General features: G+C 34.2%; 2 protein-coding genes across 2 annotated transcripts in view; one reads left to right on the top strand and one right to left on the bottom strand.

The window, feature by feature from the left end:
- Window positions 1-20,834, top strand: part of LOC114331654 (diuretic hormone receptor-like) — an 892,082-nt gene that overhangs the window by 161,337 nt on the left and 709,911 nt on the right. The window contains exon 2 of the mRNA XM_050649706.1: window positions 5,707-5,884. Coding sequence (XP_050505663.1) covers window positions 5,707-5,884 — 178 coding nt within the window. The remainder of the gene's footprint in view (window positions 1-5,706; window positions 5,885-20,834) is intronic.
- On the bottom strand, window positions 15,570-20,828 carry LOC126883931 (uncharacterized). The gene is made up of 2 exons (XM_050649707.1): window positions 20,696-20,828; window positions 15,570-16,952 (listed from the first exon to the last, which is right to left on the bottom strand). The coding sequence occupies exon 2, from the start codon at window positions 16,950-16,952 to the stop codon at window positions 16,353-16,355; it is 600 nt and encodes a 199-aa protein (XP_050505664.1). The 5' UTR covers window positions 20,696-20,828; the 3' UTR covers window positions 15,570-16,352.

The raw sequence follows: 20,834 nt of genomic DNA, 5'->3' as shown, positions 1-20,834 counted from the left end.
ATACTTATTTATTGTTAATATAATTGCGAAAAATTCGGAACTGCAAAAAAAATATTTTCTCAATAACTCTTGTAAAAATTAGTGTACAGCTTTGAAATTTTTGTCAAATGAGTGTTCTTTGGTGCTTAATATGTGATAAAAATTTCAAAGCGATTCATTTAATTGTTTAAATTTTATTCAAATTGTTTATCCCAGAGAAAATTTTTTTTGCAATAACATAAGTCAGAAAAAAATGACCTTAGAACCATTCCACAGGTGTCAAATGAAAGAGCATGAGCTACATTTTCAACATGGTTTAAAAAAGTGAATAAAAATTGCATTTATTAGTAAATAATTATGCGAAAGTATCGTCAATTTTTCTTTATAAACTTTTTGAATAACTTTTTCCAAAAAAATTAAATTTTTTACCCTATTTTAAGTGCAAAACTACCAAGTAATGTTATTTATATCATAATTGATAAAAAATTGTAATAAATATGTATAATTTCTTAGATGTATAACAAAATAAAAAATTTATAAGGAAAGATTTACGATACTATTGCATAATTATTTATTACTAATAAATGCATTTTTTATTCACTTTTTTTAAACCAAGTTGAAGATATAGCTCATGTTCTTTCATTTGACACCTGTGGAATGGTTCTAACATTATTTTCTTCTAACTTATATTATTGCAAAAAAATGCTCTCTGGGATAATCAATTTGAATAAAATTTAAACAATTGAATGAATCGCTTTGAAATTTTTATCACATAATAAGCACCAAAGAACACTCATTTGACAAAAATTTCAAAGCTGTACACTAATTTTTATAACAGGAATTGTGAAAATAATTTTTTTTTTGCAATTCTTACCTTGTTTCGCAATTATATTAACAATAACTGAGTATATCAAACTTTGTAATACGTCATTCTAAAGCTTTTTCCATAATATCGAAGATATTTGTACTAAAAAACCATAAGTCTCCCTGTTTTCCATTGATTTGAAAAAAAAACTGAAAAATGCCATTTTCTGACACTTAATTGTTTATAAATAAAAATGGCCTCCAGATCCTACGCAGGAAATGGTTACAATTTGCTCTTATAACTATTACCTGTCGAAAAAACGCTTCAGTACCCTGGCTGTTCAAGTGTCATGGAAAAAACCTTATTACCCTGGACTAAAGGTTATAGTGTTATTGCAGCAATGACCATAGTTGTCGCGGTACTTAATGTAAATAAATAAAAAAAAATAGAACAACAAAAGGTCACACAGGAACATAAGACAGACAATACTTAAAAAAAATTCAAAAGAACAGGAAAACTGTATCACGCTTGGAGAAAAAAAATATAATACAAACAAGAAAAAGAGGTTCTCATGGCGAAATGAAATTACAATCCTAAGAAAAATGAGGCTTAGTTGGAATATGTATTGGAAACAGCACAAGAATCATATGAAAAGTTCACAAGAATTTTCGTAATAATACAATAATAATATACACTTTTACGGATTGCAAATAGAGATTTTCCGGGCACTAATAAAAGGACAAAAACAAGAAGTGAAGGATGTGAAAGTGACACCGTATTACTAAAATAAGTGCATAACATACCATAAATCAACTGAACAAAACAATGAAAACTGAAAACTATCATTACCCCGGAAGTACCATAAATAACAAAAAGTCAAGTTAAGGAGCTTTACTGACATACTGAAAAGTTATTATACAGTGAGGACGTTTTAGTTGGAATAAATTTCATACCTCGAGAACGGATAAATTTGGAGAGAAATCCTGAGACAGGTCGATTTTTATTTTTAAATTGTGACTTTGTGGCGTATATATCATATTAGTGACGTCATCCATCTGGGCGTGATGACGTAATCGATGATTTTTAATGAGAGTATGGGTTGTGTGATAGCTCATTTTAAAGGATATTCAATTTTCTATTTAGTAATATAAACAATAACCAAATTATTTATACAGGGTGGTCAAAAAAATTTGTTTGGTTAAATTAATTGACACAAAAAGAAGAATGTAAGCCATTTATTTAATTCAAAATACATTTTCCTGCTATCAGAAAACAGGTAAAAATATTTATTTTACAAATAAACATTGCTGTTCGCTTAAATTTATTGTTCAGACTGCTAAGAGACAGGTGGGTGGCAGTTTTAACATAGAATTTTAGCGAAAACAATATTTATTTGTCAAATAAACATATCTTTCTGTTTTCTGACAGCAATAAAATGTATTTTGAAGTCAATGAATTACACATATTCTTCTTTTTATTTCAATTGATTTAATTCAGAATTAACTTTTTGGACACCCTATATAAATAAATATGTTAATGTATATATTACTGAATAGAGAATCAAATAACCTTTCAAATGAGCTATCACGCAACCACTACTTCATTTATAAAAATCATCGATTACGTCATCACGTCCAGATGGGTGTCGTCACTGGTAATATGCCAAAAAGTCAAAATTTAAAAACAAAAATCGACCTGTCTAAGGAATTCTCTCCAAATTCGCCCATTCTCGAGATAATGAATTTATTCCAGAGGAAAACCTATTGAGTTGCATTTTAAAAATTATTACAAAAGTATCTAACGAGCAAGTTATCCAAAATACTTACTATATTAAAGGAACAAAAGAAGAAAAAAATTAGTTAACACCGTCATGCACTAATAGTTACAATTAAGATTCAAAAGTTAAAGAACTTTTAACGATGCGGTCTTTGTCATTAGGCAAATAGTTGACGAATCTATATAACACTGCTAAGCTCCATTAACCTTTAACTACCCGAGCATCAAGTTATACCATAACTACACGCGTGGCGTACTTTATACGCCACAAGAAAATCCACTTAAAAACAGCGGATTTGTATATATTTTTTTTAAGAAATACACTTAGTTGTTTGCTATAAACCTTATTAGGCATCAGCGAATACTTGGAGTTATTTCTCAGTAAGCAATTGGGATTTATAAATGGAATCTGATTTCATGATAAATAAAATTACTATTAAAAATTTTTTTGAAATGTTATTTTTTACATGAGAAAAAGTATTGTTTATAAAGAAAAATTTATTTTGTGCCATAATAACTAAAATCGTATTGAAAAATGTATTTATATTACTACTTATATTAGTATAATCGTGGTGTATATTGTCCACCACTGGAAACAACAAATAATAAACTGTAAATTACGATTCCCTCAGAACGCCGACTATGACGAAACTAAAACCAATTGTAAAGCACATTCCAGTGATAGGTTAGATACATAAACAAAATTAAAAATTAATTTTTAAATATATTTGCAGTATAATTCTTATATCTGGCGTACAAAATACACCAGCGCGTGTAGTTAAAGGTTAAATGCTTAAGAGATGTCTAAAAATATCGAACCATTTGCTGCCTTCCTTAAATTGTCGGATGTTATAGTACTAGGGGAGTCAATAGAGATTTTGACTTCGGAAAAAATCAAACAAGATAGAACTTTAGAAGTAATTTTATTAAGAAATGTTTAATAATACGCCAGTCAATGAGAGCAAGAACAGGATATTACCTTCGAATTCTATCCTACTGCATGGATTTTTAAGACATTTTGGGAATAGCCTCTACTAATCTGCTAATACAAAGTCTACCCTATGCCGATGTGCGCGTTTATCGTGGGAGCGGTTCCCACCCCTTCTCGGGAGTTTTCTTTTTTTTTAGTTAAAATAACCACGGATGTGGCTAGTAAACCTAATTTTAAGCAAAATGTTATTAGTTGCCAAAAAGAAAAAGAAAAAACGTTAAACCAATTATGTAGTCTGTGTGCGTAAACTAATTGAAGGAGAAATTTTAGAAATTAAATTAAATCTACTATCCTTTTATCCCGATATATCTTTCTATCTACTTTAGAAAATCCCATTGAAAACTCGCCGAAGGTATCAGGTAGCCTTTACAAGTTATTTGTTAGGTAAAAAAGATCTAAAAAGTTATTTTAAAGATGAGGGATCCTTTTACCAGATTATGGAATGCCCTTTCCAGATATTTGACTGAAAAAAATACGTAAAAAAAGTCTTGTTCGATACAGAATTTAAATTGAAATTTCATGCTTGAGATGTAACTCGGTTGACGCGCTGAGATTATATTCTTTACAGACGAAAAAGAAACAATTTATTTTTGGTTGTTGAATAAAATACGTGACTGTCTTTAAATAAAGATATGGCTTTCATTTCGATGCTGACAAAAACAATCTCATGTCTGCAGTATTTCCTAAGAAAATAAAAGTTGATTCTGCTATTATTGTATCATTATCCGCATCAATGATTATGCAATGATTTTGGGCAGAGCATAAAAGAAAAAATAAAATAAGAATAACAAACTTTATGATTTCTGTGGTTTTCGGGGTTTGACTCCGCGTTTAATAATTTTGGATTTTAGAAAAACCATTATGTTGACGGCGTTTCGGCAAGGTCGCACTTGCCATTGTCAAGTCAGGAGTTTCACTCTCGCTGTGGCTTGAAGTAAACTGAGTTTTATTAATTTATGACTGAAACAACTTAGAATGTAAGAATATAATACAGGAATAGTACAAAACAATTACTGCGAAAGAGGAAACAAATACAATTAGAAATTATATAGATACAAACGAATACCAAAGACGGGATACGAGGATGTATCGTGATAAAAGCTACAGAAATACAAAGGAATATGAAAGATCTAATACGACTTCTCGTAATAAAACTTGATTCCAAAGAAACTTTGAAGCATGGCAAGCTCAATAAGGAAAAAATTCTAATCAGTGACAAGTGACATACCACCAACATGAAAAACAAAATAATTCGGTGCCTGAAGTAATTTTTCCATCAATATATGAAATTGGATAGGGTTCGACCTTACGGGTTGAAACCTACGTCGAGCAGAAGGCTGCTAAAAGATATACCTAGGGTGATAATAGAATCCCATGTGGTAGAGTTCTGCAGCTCCAGCATGATAATACAGTGTCTACATAATGGATAAAACTTGTAAACGGAATTTGGAATTGTGGAACGATGATATAATTTTTTTATGAAGTTAGCTATATCGTTCAAAATGGAGTGACCAGTTTTGCGCCCCAAGGAATATACTAATAGTAGATTATATTACACTTCTATACTTAAAGACAACTTACTATTATAAACTTATACTTCAATTGTGGTCTTACAAGAAGACAAAAAAAAATGGTGACCACAACGTATTTTAATTTATTTGTATGTTAAATATATAATATGAATACAATAATTATGCACACAATCTCAAAATCTAGAAAGACTAGATCAAATACTAAATACTGATGATGAATCAAATATCCCATTCGCTACATTTCCGACAACATACCGACTTTCAGGTTTAAATTCTTATGCAGATATTAATACAGTAAAAGTGTTAACTACCTACTCTTGGGGGTAGATAATCAGTTCTAAGACTGTTTTCGTGTTATGATTATGTTTAGTTTTAGCTATATGATATTATTATTTCTACTGTCACTTTATTATACTTTGTTTTTCGCGTGGCAATATGTTTAATTTCAAATATTCCACTATCAAACAATAGATATATCGCCCTGTATATTATGCTAAAGAAATTTTATTATTGAATGCTGCCACGTGTGGACATTTATAAACTAATATAGTGACAATGGCACATTGATATTAAACAATAATTGTTTTTGAATAAACATTTTGAATTTGATGTTTTTCTTTCAGAAAATGCAACAAGGGTTTGCCTGTCGGACGGTACGTGGTCGAAGTCCGACTACACTGGTTGCAAAGAAATTATTACTCTACCTGCCGACGTTGAAACTCAAACAACAATTTACTTCTTTGGATATACTCTGAGTTTGGTCACTCTAGCCATAGCTGTAACGATTTTCCGATATTTCAAGTAAGTTATTTTTGTTACTGAGTACCATAATTTGTGTCACCTCACCAAAAAAGTTGGTTTAATTTTGTAATAAACAATTATATAATCACTACAATAAATACAATAAATACAATCAATACAATCAATACAAGTAGATGATCTAAACGGGTGTCACTACAGATATAGGGAATTCTGTGTGTTAGAGAGAGAGGTATGTGATGTCACAGCTGATATAGGAAAGTATGTGTGTTAGAGAGAGAAACATGGTATCTCTGCTGCTATTGGTCCGATTTAAACGTACGACGGCTCGTTGGAATGGGCGGGAGATAACGAATACAAAAAAACATGGCGGCATAGTGTCAAAAGGGCGCTTTCCGATGTGACGACGTCCGATGGGGCGCGTTCCGATGTGACGGCGTTCTAGCGCTGATCGATCGGTGCGCGATACCAGATGTGCGATCGGTACCTTAATTTTTCGCGGAACGCGAAGCAGATGCGCGGTCGGTACCTTTTTCGCGGATCTCGTAGATACGAAGCGCGCGGTAATTTTGGAATTTAAATAAAACAACAACATAATGCAATTTTTTTATTAAAAGAACTTAAAAGGAACACAGCGGCGCAGCGGTGCGCGATACCAGATGTGCGATCGGTACCTTAATTTTTCGCGGAACGCGAAGCAGATGCGCGGTCGGTACCTTAAGTTTTTCGCGGATCTCGTAGATACGAAGCGCGCGGCTGGTAATTTTGGAATTTAAATAAAACAACAACATAATGCAATTTTTTATTAAAAGAACTAAAAAGGAACACAGCACGTCAACGCGTCACGTAAAAACGTCACATCAAAACGTCACGTAGGCTTGTGAAATGTCACGTGAAAACGTCACGTCAAAGCACGTCACGTAAAACGTCACGTCAAAGCACGTGAAAACGTCACGTCAAAGCACGTCACGTAAAACGTCACGTCAAAGCACGTCACGTAAAACGTCACGTCAAAGCACGTAAAAACGTCACGTCAAAACGTCACGTGGGCTCGTGAAATGTCGCGTAGGCCTTATTGTCATGGTTGAATCATCATGTAATATAAGACTTGATCAATAAATAAGGCGTTTAAATAAAAAACCCATAACTTTAAAAAATATTTATTTTGTACACAGAAAAATTACATTGGCATTATTTTATTGACAAACCAGTCACGCAGGCGATTCACATTTGTTTCTGCACATGAAAATAATCCAGCGGCATGACATAGGGGGTTTGCAGTAAAACCAAGATTTCCAGCAGCACGAGGCGTACCATCGAACTTGCAAACATCAATAATATGAGGAAAAATTCCAAAAACGTGGCGTTTCTTATCCAAATATTCTGCTTTTTGTTTCCCTCGAACGTAGATACAGTCAGCTGTATATAACAACTCGGTTTGCAGTATCTTATTTATTTCAGATAGTTCAACTTCTCCATCAGAGTACCGGATGCCTAGCAGATTCTTCTCCACGTATGATGCGGTCTTCTTATCCACATTACTTAGCGCATTGAATGGTTTCGGAGGCAAAAAGATGTAATGACTTCGTTTATAACCTATTTCAATGGAAAGTTCTTTAGGAACAAACCACCCATCCACAACGAATCCCTGAATATCTACGAATGCTATTCTCATGATGATTGCTCGTGTACTACTGACACCTCATGCATCTAATTTAGACTTTTTACAATTTCGGTGAGAGGGAAGTACTCCATTACACAGTCGTGAATAATAATACAATAGGCCTTGGTATTGTCGGGAAAACCGTTATTCGCTTCAATATCGAGTTTTACGTCAACGGTGGATGCTTTCATGCTTTCTTCTTGTTTCGAACAATCGATAACGAACAATGCACGATTCTTAAAAGCTGAGAAATCGAGTAGAGGTCGTTTTTGTTGGGAATGTATGTAGCTAGGATAAAATTCGGTATAGTTAAAATAGGCTTCATTGTAATCGGTTTTGCTAAAATCCAATTGCATTCTCTCGTTTGGCCAGTATTCTCCATTTAACGATAATCTAATACTTTGGATGTTGACATTGTCAAATAAAGTAGGATCAGCTGTAATCTTGTCGCGTTTGTTGGTTTGAAAGAAAACAATGACATAACGAGGTCTTTCAACTGATGTGCTAGTTTTAACAGCCCAAACTTCACGTCTGGCACCTCTCGTAATAGCAGGTAATTCATGTAATTCCCACTTTCTAAACGGAATAACTATAGGTTGATCTTGTTGAATAGATTTCATGAGTTCCAATTTAATATCATCATTGGGGAATATGTGCTTCACTCTAAGCTCAATATTGGTAATGTTAATCTTAGCGGTTGTAACAGTTGTAGTTTTGTCAGCGTTTTGTTTTTCTGTAATAACTATGCAATCGTTATCATTTCGAGCTCGAACTAGTCTTATTGTTTGACGACCACACGTAATCAATGGATAATCATTAAAAATGTTGAAAACATGCTTAAGAGGCATCTGTATGCTGAATGAATGATCTGCAGCGTTTAGAATTGGATCCTTAGGGTAATTCCATCCAGCCATAACCATATAATTAGAATCGTCTTGCGTATAACATGTCATGGCACGTACAGCACTTACGATGCCAGGATCCCGCACTGTTTCCATCTCCCTTGCGCTTTCGCTGTACGTACACGAATCGAAAAGGAAGGCACCCACATTATTTGCTAGTTTGACGCCACCATTTCCAGTTATTTCGAGTGATCCTTTAATGCATAACAAGGTTTCGCTCATTGCAAAAAACGAGTCAACTTGATTAATGCTAAATTCGACAATATCATTGCAGTTGAATGATTTGATGAATGGTGCATAAGTTCGGTATTCAGCCTTTCGAATCGATTCATCAAATATTGGCTTACGATAAATATCAAATATTGGAGGCATTGTGATGTTGTTTGAACGCGCTCTCTTTCCATACATTGTAGTCATTTTTTCAGTTTAAAACCCAACGTTTGTAAAAACAATTTGTTTGCGGACGTAAGATGTTGCTGCTTAGATGGTTGCACAACTAATGGTGTTCTATAGGTAGATTGTTTAAGATATTGCTGCTGAGATGGTTGCACAACTAATGGCGTTCTCTGGGTAGATTGTTCTATTACTAATCCCATCTGCTTTTTGATCTAAGTTCCAGCACCAATGTGCTCTCTTCTCCTCTAAAGTTCACAGGTCGTCCTTCTTGATCGACAGCCAACACAGTGATATTGGTAATTTCACGCTGTGGCACAACAGGTAAATACAACAAATTGTGAGGGGTTTCGTCAATTGCGTACCCCGGATTTGATTGTATGACAAATTCGTAGAGCGTGTGAGCAGGTCTGTTACCGTCAAAGGCTCCGGTACTAATGTTGCATTCAAAGCGTATGCTAGATACTTTAATAATCCTAACAGGTAGATCTGAAGAATGTGTCTGTCTAGGATTTAGTATTACGGGAGAAAACCCTAATATTGTACCAAGACTGTCATTTGGTTGAAATGAAATTTTAAATTGACTGAAGATTTCGCACTGCAACGTATTGTGGTTAGGTTTTAGACTAAATATCATGTCAGGTTTAGATGTATTGGCAGCCCCCAATTTCTTTTGTATGTATTCCTCAATATCGATAATTTCATAACATCCATCAGGGAAATCAAAATGTTGCACTCGGTTATTGACATCGTAGTAATAAAACTTGCAATTTTCGATGTTTGGTATACTGTTGTAAGAATGGAAAAATCGAAGAGCTATTTCGTAATCTTTTTTCGGATCTAATACGATCGGTGTGGGAGGTTGAAACGAGAATATGTTATTCGTGCTGTTTACTCTCAACAACTGCGACATGATGACTGATTCAGGTCAATAGATTAATAGGTTTATATACAGTAAAAAAACGAAATTTATTCACATTTTTTTTATTTGTTCTAAAGCAAGTTTACATAAATGACAAGATGCTTGAGAACCGGGTGGACCATCACAATGAGTCCTCCAATCAGGTCTGTTGTAATGCACGAAGCAGGGAAGTAGTATCTGCAGGTTAAATTCTTGTCGATATTCCCCAGGCAATTTATGCCATATATATAACAATTCTATAGGTTCTACAGTTCGTATAATATAATCTAGCGGTATTAATTTTAGTTCTTCTTCACTGAATCCTTCAAAACGTTTTTTGTGAAACATATGGTCCAGAAGCAGTTCCATGCCTTTAATATGCTCCATTATATAAAAACTTTAGGCATAAATGTCCACAAATGATTTGATTGTAGGTTTGATACTGATGGTTATTATAGAAAATTTTTGTATGTGTACCTAGATATTTAACAAGTTCTTTGGTCGGCTTCAAATTACCAAATGAATCGAAATACTCTACGTCGTTGTTTATCTTTCTATATGCTACCCAATGTGTTCCGCTGTGTGATGATGCATCTAGATTAACTATTGCGCATTCACGTTTTCGAGGACCGTGTCTAGGCAGAGTGTCATTCATGAAAACACCTCGAAAATGTGGGATTTTAAGTGTTTTCGCGTAATGCGCAATCTCTAAGTCGTACAGCGGACGATTGGGTAGCTTTATTGGAAGTTTTTTTTCAGATACAAACCGAATCCGCCTCTTGGTTTCTTACGCAAGTACAGACCTGAGCCGATGTGTTCCATCGCCTTATTATGACGCATATCCTCTTCCAATTTCTTTTGGGCATTCTTTGCGTCAACCACAGTCTTCGCCACCCCTGCTGCACCACCGGCTAAAGCCCCCAATGCAGAAAGACCTGCAAATAGGGGTATGAGGGGTAGGAAACCTCCAGATTTTAGTGGCAACACTCGTGGAAGATCAACTGTTTTTCGTCCACCAAGTTTTTTAATTACCGATTTTGCTATTCGTACAGCTGTCAAAGCAGTATCTCTTAACGATGCTCCTCTCTTCATGGACTTTGCAATTTTAGGTACCACATCCCGATTGAAAGAATAACGTCCCTTACTTCCACGTCGGCGAGGACATCCCATTCCCAACTTTCTTTTCGTTTTCATTCCACCGGTTACAAGTAAAGCAGCACTTTTTTCGCCAAAGCTAGCGTCCTTAGACTTGAATCGCTCCCAAGCCCTATCTTCCAATTCTTTATCGGCCTTGTGACGTTCTTCGAGAGATGTATGATGCGAATAAGCGATATCGTGTTGTTTACAAGCTGCGTCTAAAGGATTAATTCCCGGATCTCCGCGTGCAAGACGTTTTTTTAGTTTTGTTCCAGGTCCACAATACTGATAACCAGGAATATGAAGCTCAACTGGAAGTTTATTAATTAGAGAGTTCAAAAGACCTTCCCCTTTGAACACCAACATTGGACTGATGGTCATGCATTTGGTGACATTGGTAATATATTGTTCATATTTTTACTATGTTTAACACACGATGAGAGTCATTCAACAAGAGCAGACGTTACCAATTGTTAATCTAGATATTGTACAGAAAGCAACCAACAGTAAACATGGAAAATTATTACCAAACTCATTCAGAGCCATTATTTGTGGTCCAAGTGGATGTGGAAAAACTAACGCCATGCTATCACTTTTATTTAGTCCAAATGGCGTCAAGTTTAAAAATGTCTATGTTTATTCAAAATCCCTCTTTCAACCGAAATACCAACTATTGCGAGATGCATTAGCGCAAGTCAAAGGTGTAGGGTATTTTCCATTTAAAGACAATGAAGAAATTATTGATCCCAACAAAGCTCAACCAAACTCTGTGTTTTTATTTGACGATGTCGCATGTGATGGCCAACACAAGATTCGTGAGTATTATTCCATGTGCAGACATAAAGATATCGATGCGGCTTACTTATGTCAAACATATTCAAAAATACCTAAGCAGCTAATAAGAGACAATTGTAACATGATTGTGCTGTTCAAGCAAGACGAGATAAATTTGAAACATATATTTGATGAACACGTATCGCCAGACATGTCATTTGATGAATTTAAAAAAATGTGTTCAGAATGTTGGAGAGATAGGTATGGTACTGTGGTAATTATGAAAGATTTTGCTCTCAACAATGGACGATATCGCAAAGGATTTGATAAATATATAAAATTGTAAGGTGTTTGTTTAGTCGCCAGCAAAATGCCAGATGATACGGTCGCCATTGCCCTTCGCAAGAAGAAAGTTACCGAATTGGCTAGATCAATTCGCAAAAAATATTTGGCATTGAAGTTAGGTAGAACAGAGCAAGATGAGTCACTAAATAAACTTTTTAAACCAATCTCGAAGCCTCTCAAGGATATTGCTCAATCATCAAAAACGTTACATCATACTATCACTAACAAGTTTGGACATGTTAAAAAAGAAGAGGTGAAAAAGGAGGAGGATGAGGATGTATTTCTTGATGCACCCGAGGCACCTGATGAAAACATTCAAGAGCCAATCTCCGGTTCTAACGAGATTCCGATGGACGCCACAGACGAATATATCGACCACTATCCTCCAATAAGTCACAAGTACATAAAAGAATATTTGATAAAAGACGATAAAATCGATAAAAACTATGGTCCATTCTACGATAGTATTAGTGGCTGGATATTGGGAAAACGTCGAATAAACTTTGACAAAGACAATGGAGACATAGTAATAATTCGAGAACGGGATTTTGAAGAACGTAGGTTAAGTGGTACGCCAGGCCTATATCACCTTTTATTTTATGCCAACCCAAACCCAGAACAGTATAATGATGAGGATTTACAAAAGTATAAAACACTGCTGATTAACACAGAGATTCATCTGGATACCTTAGGACGCCTTAAAGGTTCCAGCGGAGAAAAATATCATTCTATTATTAAACCTCTATTCAAACCATCTGATGCAACAATGAAAAAGCATGCAACTCGATCACAAAAAGAACTCGACCACAGAACGAAAACAGCTCGGTCAGCATCTTCATCTACGGTCAAAGGAACGGGGTTGGATGACTCTCGTTTAACATACAACGCTGCACCCTTAGAGTATATTTATTGGGATGACGTCAATGAGTTAGTTGATCGTCTTAAACTCTTGGTGGCTTCGAAAGACGCCGGCAACACATCTCACGACAACGAAATCGTGGCTATCATCAATGAACTAAAAGAAGCCAATATAATAGAGTAACTGAGAATGATGGCATCATTTCCATTATGAGTGTCGACAAATTCGGTCATCACTCTCGTAACAGTATCACCCAAAAGGCAGTACGAGTTACATTTCCACATACTCCTGCCGGAAACATTAATGCCGAAAATGTGAAAATTTGTAATGTTAAGGACCCATCAGAATATAGTGATGCTGCAACGAAAAAATACGTTGATAATCTAATAAATGAGATGCGTAGCGTATACTTTCCAATAATTAAAGCCCATGATGCGATATTAGATCAAAAATCTATTAATATAAAAGATTTAACAATCGGACTAAACGAAGTAAGAAAAGAAGTTCCACTGCTCGAGCAAAAGCTACAAAAAATAATCGCAGATGCTATGAATACACTAAAAAAGGATACGGAGAACAATATAAATAAGTTGTTGCAACAAAAAACTAATGATATACAGGATTTAGCCGTCGGACTAAACGAAGTACAAAAAGAAATTCATAAAACCACAGTTCCACATTTAGCGATCGAACTAAATCAAGTAAGAGAAGAGCTTCATAAAACCACAGTTCCACTTCTCGAGCAAAAATTGAAAAAAATAATCAAAGATGATGTGAATACACTAAAAAAGGATGCGGATAAAAGCATAAAAGAAGCTGCAGAAACATTTGCAAACCATACGATGCACGATATGAAGATGGAACAGAGGTTAAAACAAGTGGAGCAAACATTACAGGATATAGTACGTAATATTGATCTATTGCGCACACATGTTGTAGATGTAGATGCTGGTCGTTAATAAGAAAATGTCTACAGAAAAGGAACAGGTGGTGAACGAATTGCATAAACCAGCACGAAAAATCTATCCTCGTCGACGAACAATAATCAAAGGAATCGATGACTTGTGGCAAATGGATTTGGCCGAAATGCGTCCTTACGCACACCAAAATAAAAATTTTAAACTAATACTAGTCGTAATTGATTGTTTTTCAAAATATGTGTGGACACGCCCTCTAAAGACCAAGACTGGCGAGGAAATTACTCAAGCATTTTCGGATATTCTCGCCCATACTCGACGACTTCCGAAGAACCTCCAATCCGATCAGGGAACAGAATTTTATAACAGAAAATTTCAAAATTTAATGAAAAAACACGAAATTAATCATTACAGCACCTACACGATTAAAAAAGCCGCCATTTGTGAAAGAGTCATTAGAACGTTAAAAGCAAAGTTGTACAAGTATTTCAGTTTACATGGATCATACAAATGGTTAGAAGCTCTACCTGTAATTACCGAGGAATACAACAATACAAGGCACAGTAAAACGGGATACAAACCATCTCAGGTCAACAAATCCAACGAAAAAGCTATTTTAAACAAGAGTTATAGTCATTTAAAAATTGCTGGTCCAAGAAAATATAAAATTGGTGACATTGTGCGTGTCTCAAAGACAAAACATTTATTTGAAAAGGCCTACACGCCCAATTGGACGACGGAATTATTTAAAATTGTAAAAGTTAAGATAACAAATCCTATAACGTATTTGCTTGAAGACATGCACGGTATACCGATTAGCGGGGGGTTTTACGAAGAAGAATTACAGAAAACATTAAACCCTGACATTTACTTGGTTGAAAAAGTACTTAGACGAAAAGGCAATAAGATGTATGTGAAATGGCTCGGTATGGACAGCAAACATAACAGCTGGATTAACGTTAATGACGTAGTTTAGGAGGATCTATCTTTTAATCCGCCGCGTAGCAATACATTTTTTGCAAAGAGGTTGTTTTTACCACAAGGAGTAGGGGAATATAAAAGAACTCATGCTTCAGTATCAATGTCAGTACAAGTGAACATGAGCTCTCAAGATAGTGGGTATTCTTCAGGTGGCTCTCAAGATAGTGGGTATTCCTCAGGTGGTTGTGAATTTAGCATCGATATGCCTAGCAACGAAGACTATAATCAAGAATTAGATAGAGCTTTGGAAAATTATGAGGCTGCCGCCAAATCAGAAGTTTTCTACCTGCTTGCAACAAAATACACGTTATCGGGCTATGAAGTACAATGTGGTATAAGCCCTGCAAGATCATTTTCGCCTGCAGTGATTTTATCTCAGCAATATAAACCAACCAGAATATCACTCAGCGCATACGAATGGTATTCCTTTATTTCAATCATTACACAACAACTAATTGATTTTTTCCAATCAACTGATGACCTCATGCACCCAACTTTTCCATGCGAAGAATACTGCACTGTTACCCCGATAGTTTACGATGATTGTAAATTCATTATTGTTAAGAAGCATGGTGTGGAGTACTATATGGATGAAGAAGAAGTGAAGCAAATTGTTGAACTTAACACTAGTGTGCTATCGCCTCGTATGCAGTTGTTAGAAAATTTGAACTTTTGTGAATATTATTATAATGTTTTAGATTTTTGTAAAAATGCTGCAGATAGTTTAAACCCCTTGCAAATATTGTATGCTTTTTGTTCTATAATGTCAGATGATATGACAAACAATGCTCTTAGGGAGTTCATTTATTTTTATAAAATTAGGGTAATTAATGATTTGAATAAATAAAAAAAAAATACCAATTTAGAGTTTTTATTTTACCATAATATATATATATTACACACTATTTTACAATATATATACAAGAAAGAGAGAGATAGCAAGTGGATATTGTTATGCGTTTAGTACAAAAGAGAGATAGTAGCTTATGAACATAATTCGTCTCAAAAATCAATTTTTAAATATTTGCAATTTGTAGTTTTAATTCTCTTAGACAATTTACTTAGGATTGTATTCGCTATTTTTTGTAAATTGGGGGGAATCCATAGGGAGCCCCGCATCTTCGACACCCGCATGACATCACTTTTTCACAGTTCTTCACAATTTGTAGTTTTAATTCTCTTATACAATTTACGTTTAAACTGAATCGTATTTGCTTGGGAATCTTAAAATTCGCGGTACATCCTTGCTTGCTGTACCATCGTTCAATACCAATCACATCTTGAGGGAGAGGATGTTGCTCTCCACTTGGAAGCGTAAATGTCTTTGTATTAGCATCAACTACATCCCAATAAATTTTATTGGCTGCTATTTGTTGCAGATTAGCGGGAGTCCATAGGTCTGGTGTAACACATCTGTGAGACATTTCAACGTTCTTCTGCAATAAAAATCTATTCTAAAATACTGTAATGTCCCAATGGTAGGGTTCTAAAACTATTTGGAATTAAATATCTTTTATCGTCATAAGGACTTAGCGCAATTTTTGTTTGTTCTATACTATAGACGTTATGGCTATATGACCGAATGGAGTGTTGAGTAGCAGTTTGTTCCTTAAAAAAGAATCAATATTACTGCCTACTTCAGACTTCTGGTTCAGAATCATCAAACCTGTTATTTCTAGGCATTTCATGTAATGCATTAACGCAAGACTCGTAATCTTTTAAATCGAATAAAACTTGAGTAAAGCAACTATTGCACCAATAATATGGTTGCTGATATACGCATTCAACGATATCATCAGCATCATAAACTTCGTGAGTATGGTCGTAACGCACCAGTAAAAATTTATTTAAGGTCTCATGAGCATTTTTGAATGCAAAAAAACATGATTTACATACGTTTAGGCGATGCTGCTTAAGATAATATCCATTAGCCCATACACAATAACTGGAGTGTTCATCTTCAAATATACTCCCCCAATCTGACTTTCCTAATACGACATTTCTTAAATGTGACGGTATGTGTTTAGAGCAAGCAATAAATTCTATTCCTTTATATGAAGGAATAGGATCATTTTTAGCACTGCTTATCATCGTTTCCCATTTATATAAAGGAAATTTTTTTAATATTATTTTTGTTAATGTCCACGGCAAGGGGGACTGCTCGATGAAATATGATGCTGATACTGTTGTTTCACAGATTTTTTTGATAGACAGGTCGGTCAATGATGGAACATTCATCTACAAAAAAAAATCTATTCTAAAATACTGTAATGTCCCAATGGTAGGGTTCTAAAACTATTTGGAATTAAATATCTTTTATCGTCATAAGGACTTAGCGCAATTTTTGTTTGTTCTATACTATAGACGTTATGGCTATATGACCGAATGGAGTGTTGAGTAGCAGTTTGTTCCTTAAAATCATTTAAACAGTTTACATAATCATCGAATTTTATAACATTTTTTACTATATTATATTTAGTCCCTTTTGCTTTTTTAGTGATTCGACCAGATTGAACTTTAAAAGTATACATTTTTGATCGTAATCCCACAAATTTTGTCATAATTTCTCCTTTATTTTCATCTTTCATTACTCCTAAAACTTTTTTATTTACGCGAGGAATATTATAGATATTATCTACAGCGTAATCGGATGTATCAAATTTTGATAGATCTTGTTTTATTACTTCCTCATATGCATCATGACAGTACAGTTCATAAATAAAGCTATCGGTATCCATATACATTAAATTACATTTATCTGCGCCCAATTTTGGAAGCATATAGTCGTAATGAAATTGGTACATACATAATTTTGATATATCTAAAACAGTCATGCCAATGTATAAGGGTTTATTAAAAACTAGATCTGATTTAATCAGTTCTATAGCTACTAAATTTTCATTAAATATCTTTCTGCTATGAAACCTGGCACTAGAAATTAAATTTTTAGCACCATATCGCCCATTCCATGATCTGACTAGTTTTACTATTCTATGTTTCCTTATATTCTCCATAGTCTTTCCAAATACACTATTATTGGCCAATTTGTATAAATTTCTTCCAAAATCGTTCGTAGCTGCAGCTCTAAGTCGAGTATTTAATTCTATGTAGGGTCGCAGCCACGCAGACTGCTTAAATTTCAAAATTTTATGAATCTTTTTTAAAACTAACCCATTAGCCAGCATTTGTTTTAAATTTCTATAATGAACGATATATTCTTTTTTATTATAAAGTGTTGTCATTAGTTTAGTATGATTTGAACCCAAAGCTTTGCGGTGTTCGGCAGCGAATGGAAAATCTGAGTGCAGATCATGTAATTGGCGAGGATAGTCCAAGTCAACTTGTAACATGTACCCTACGGGAGAGTCATCAGGTACAGACATAACATCAATGTCTTTGGCATCCATCCATTCGAACCCTCCGTAGGGTAAGGGTTCTCCCATAGCCCACCCATATAAATTATTGACATCAAAATACATTAAGTATTTTGAGGGCTGTGCGGGGTCATAATTAGACATGTACTTATTATTGGCCTCCGACATTCTACCGCTACATACTGAAATTCCTCCACGAATTGCTTTCTCCATAAATAGTATCATGTCAACGTCACGCAATAACTCGAGGTTACACCCCACGTATTTCAACATACAATCCCAAGAATAACCGGGCATTGTGTAGTACCAGGCTGGATCTAACCCATAAGTTATAAAACATTTTTTGCGGAAAGTTTCAAAAACATCTGCTAAAAGCACAATATCGGTTTTTAAGTACAAATCTGAATATTGACCTAAATTTTCAATGTTAAAGGTATCCCAAACTATTTTAGCATGAGCATACTTCTCATCTGTAAGATTCGTATCGTTTAGCTTATTATAAAATGCCTCTATTGGAGGTAAATCGGTAATGTTTAATTTTTCCCAAGAATCAATAAAATCATAGCAAAATACCCCTTTTTTAGTTATTAATTTAAATTCATCGTCACTTAACCTGCTAAATTCTCGCTTGCAAATTTTAAAGTCATTTTTATTTAATGTTGAGACCAATTCATCTAAAGAGGCTCCTAAAAATCTTAATGAATCAATAAATCGAAATTTTATATTAGTAACAGCATCGTTAAGTGTAAATGAAATGTATTTTTCTTTATTGACTGGAAGTAGACTAATATCTCCTTTTTTGCTTAACTCTGAAATTATAAAATGACTGTCGTAGCCACTCATATTGTGAAAAATAACTGGGACGACAAACAATTTTTTGAAATTTAAATTACAGGCTTGGTGGGCGAAATTTCTGAACTCCCCCGTAAAATGGTCGTGGTCTTTAACAATGATATCTGTAGGAGAAAAACATTTTTCGCATATGTGACACCTTGTGGCTTTACTGGTACTCGGGTTTTCCTGCATTGGTATAATTTTCTTAATTTTCGAATGAATACTTTGAGCTAAATTTGGTAATTCATTAGCAAACCACTCCATGCAGTCAATGCCTCTATAACTCTTAAAAAAAGACAACTTTTCATCATAGCTACATTTTACATAGTATCCAGCACTATACGGAATATGTTTTTGATATTTTTTAGTACAACAGGATGTTTGGAGGTCTGTAACTTTTTCTAACATGCACTCAAAATCTGCATATATGACAAATGGCGTTGTTTGTTTATAAGTATAATTTTTAAAACTAACAGCATCATATTTAGGAAAAGACATTTTACAATTATTCATATCTGCACACATTTTTTCATGTTCCGACAATTTCCCTTCAGTTGAAAAATAATTTAAGCATCTATTGCAAAGAAATAATTTGGCCTTTCTTTTATTTAATTGACCAGCAACTAATTTAGACATATCCGTAATGTGGCAGTAGTGGTACTTAATTTCTGAATTATCATTATCCACTGGAGGTGCTTCATAATCGTTTAATTTAGGAAAATAGTGATTCTGAATTAAAAGAAGATTTACATGTTTGGCAACGACTGTTTTAGTTAATCTAGCTGGATATACTGTGAAAAATGACTTTTCATTATTTTCTATTAATTCTAAAGCAAATACATTGACTGATATATTATTTAATTTTTCAAATTTTGAAATTTGATGTAACGGCATTGGTGCCTCTAGGTCTTCTGTTTTTAGTACTGTACTGTACCATGGGTATGAGGATGGGAGTTCTTTATGTGCTTTAGCTGGATAGAGGGCACTAACTATTGCCCAATAAAAACATGCTTGATCAGAATTTTTTACATTAATACAAGCACGCTTTTTTTGAATACTCTCAGGAAGTTTAATATACGAGGAACCATTTCCAATTTCATATCGATTAATATTTACTTCTAAAGATACAATTCTATTTAATGCAAAACCGGAGTCCCTTTCCTGAAACTCGGATAATTTAAGATTTATTTTATCTTTAACATTCTCAAAAAACCACCGCTCTGTATCGGTAGATACGTCTAGTACAGCATTTTTTGTATTAAAATATTTAAAATTTACAATTTCCTCCTCCCCCGATTTTTTAATAAATTCTCCACAAAAACAAACATTAACTTTAACAACTTTATCTGCTTTTAAAATTTTTCTGATTTTATTTTTAAAAATAATATAACAATCATTTAGGAAATGTGCTAAGTCCTTATGCCATAAATTAACTATAACTCCAGTTTTAATTCGACTTTTAAACGCGGAAACTACATTTTCCCATTTAACTCTATGTTTTAGTTTGTTGTCTAGCCCCATACCGACATGTCTATTGAAAATAATCTGTTTAAAATGTTTAAAATGTCCTACATGCGTTTGCAGTTTTCTAATTGTACCTATAGGCAAAGTGCGTTTTTTTATTACTTTATTACAAGTTTTGATTTGTTTCGTTAAGCGTTTCACCCAAATTTCTTTGTCTTTAGCTGTGAATTTATCAAAAACTATCTTTCTGATTCTTTTGATGAATAACAGTAAATTTTTACATTGTTTAACAATATCCATATTGCTTACCTCTCTTTCTCTCAGTATTTTCGCTTAGATAATTTTAAATGATGTCATGGGCTGGTACTGTTGGCCGCAGTCCACCAGGCCGTGATAAACTATCGAATACTTCCCGCTCGAAAACTCCTCAATGACGGGGCTGTAGGTA

The sequence above is a fragment of the Diabrotica virgifera genome, chromosome 4, assembly GCF_917563875.1.
Source record: "Diabrotica virgifera virgifera chromosome 4, PGI_DIABVI_V3a".
Classification (NCBI taxonomy): Eukaryota; Metazoa; Arthropoda; class Insecta; order Coleoptera; family Chrysomelidae; genus Diabrotica; species Diabrotica virgifera.
The sequence above is the reverse complement of the archived record's forward strand: the minus strand, read 5'-3'. Positions and strand labels throughout refer to the sequence as shown.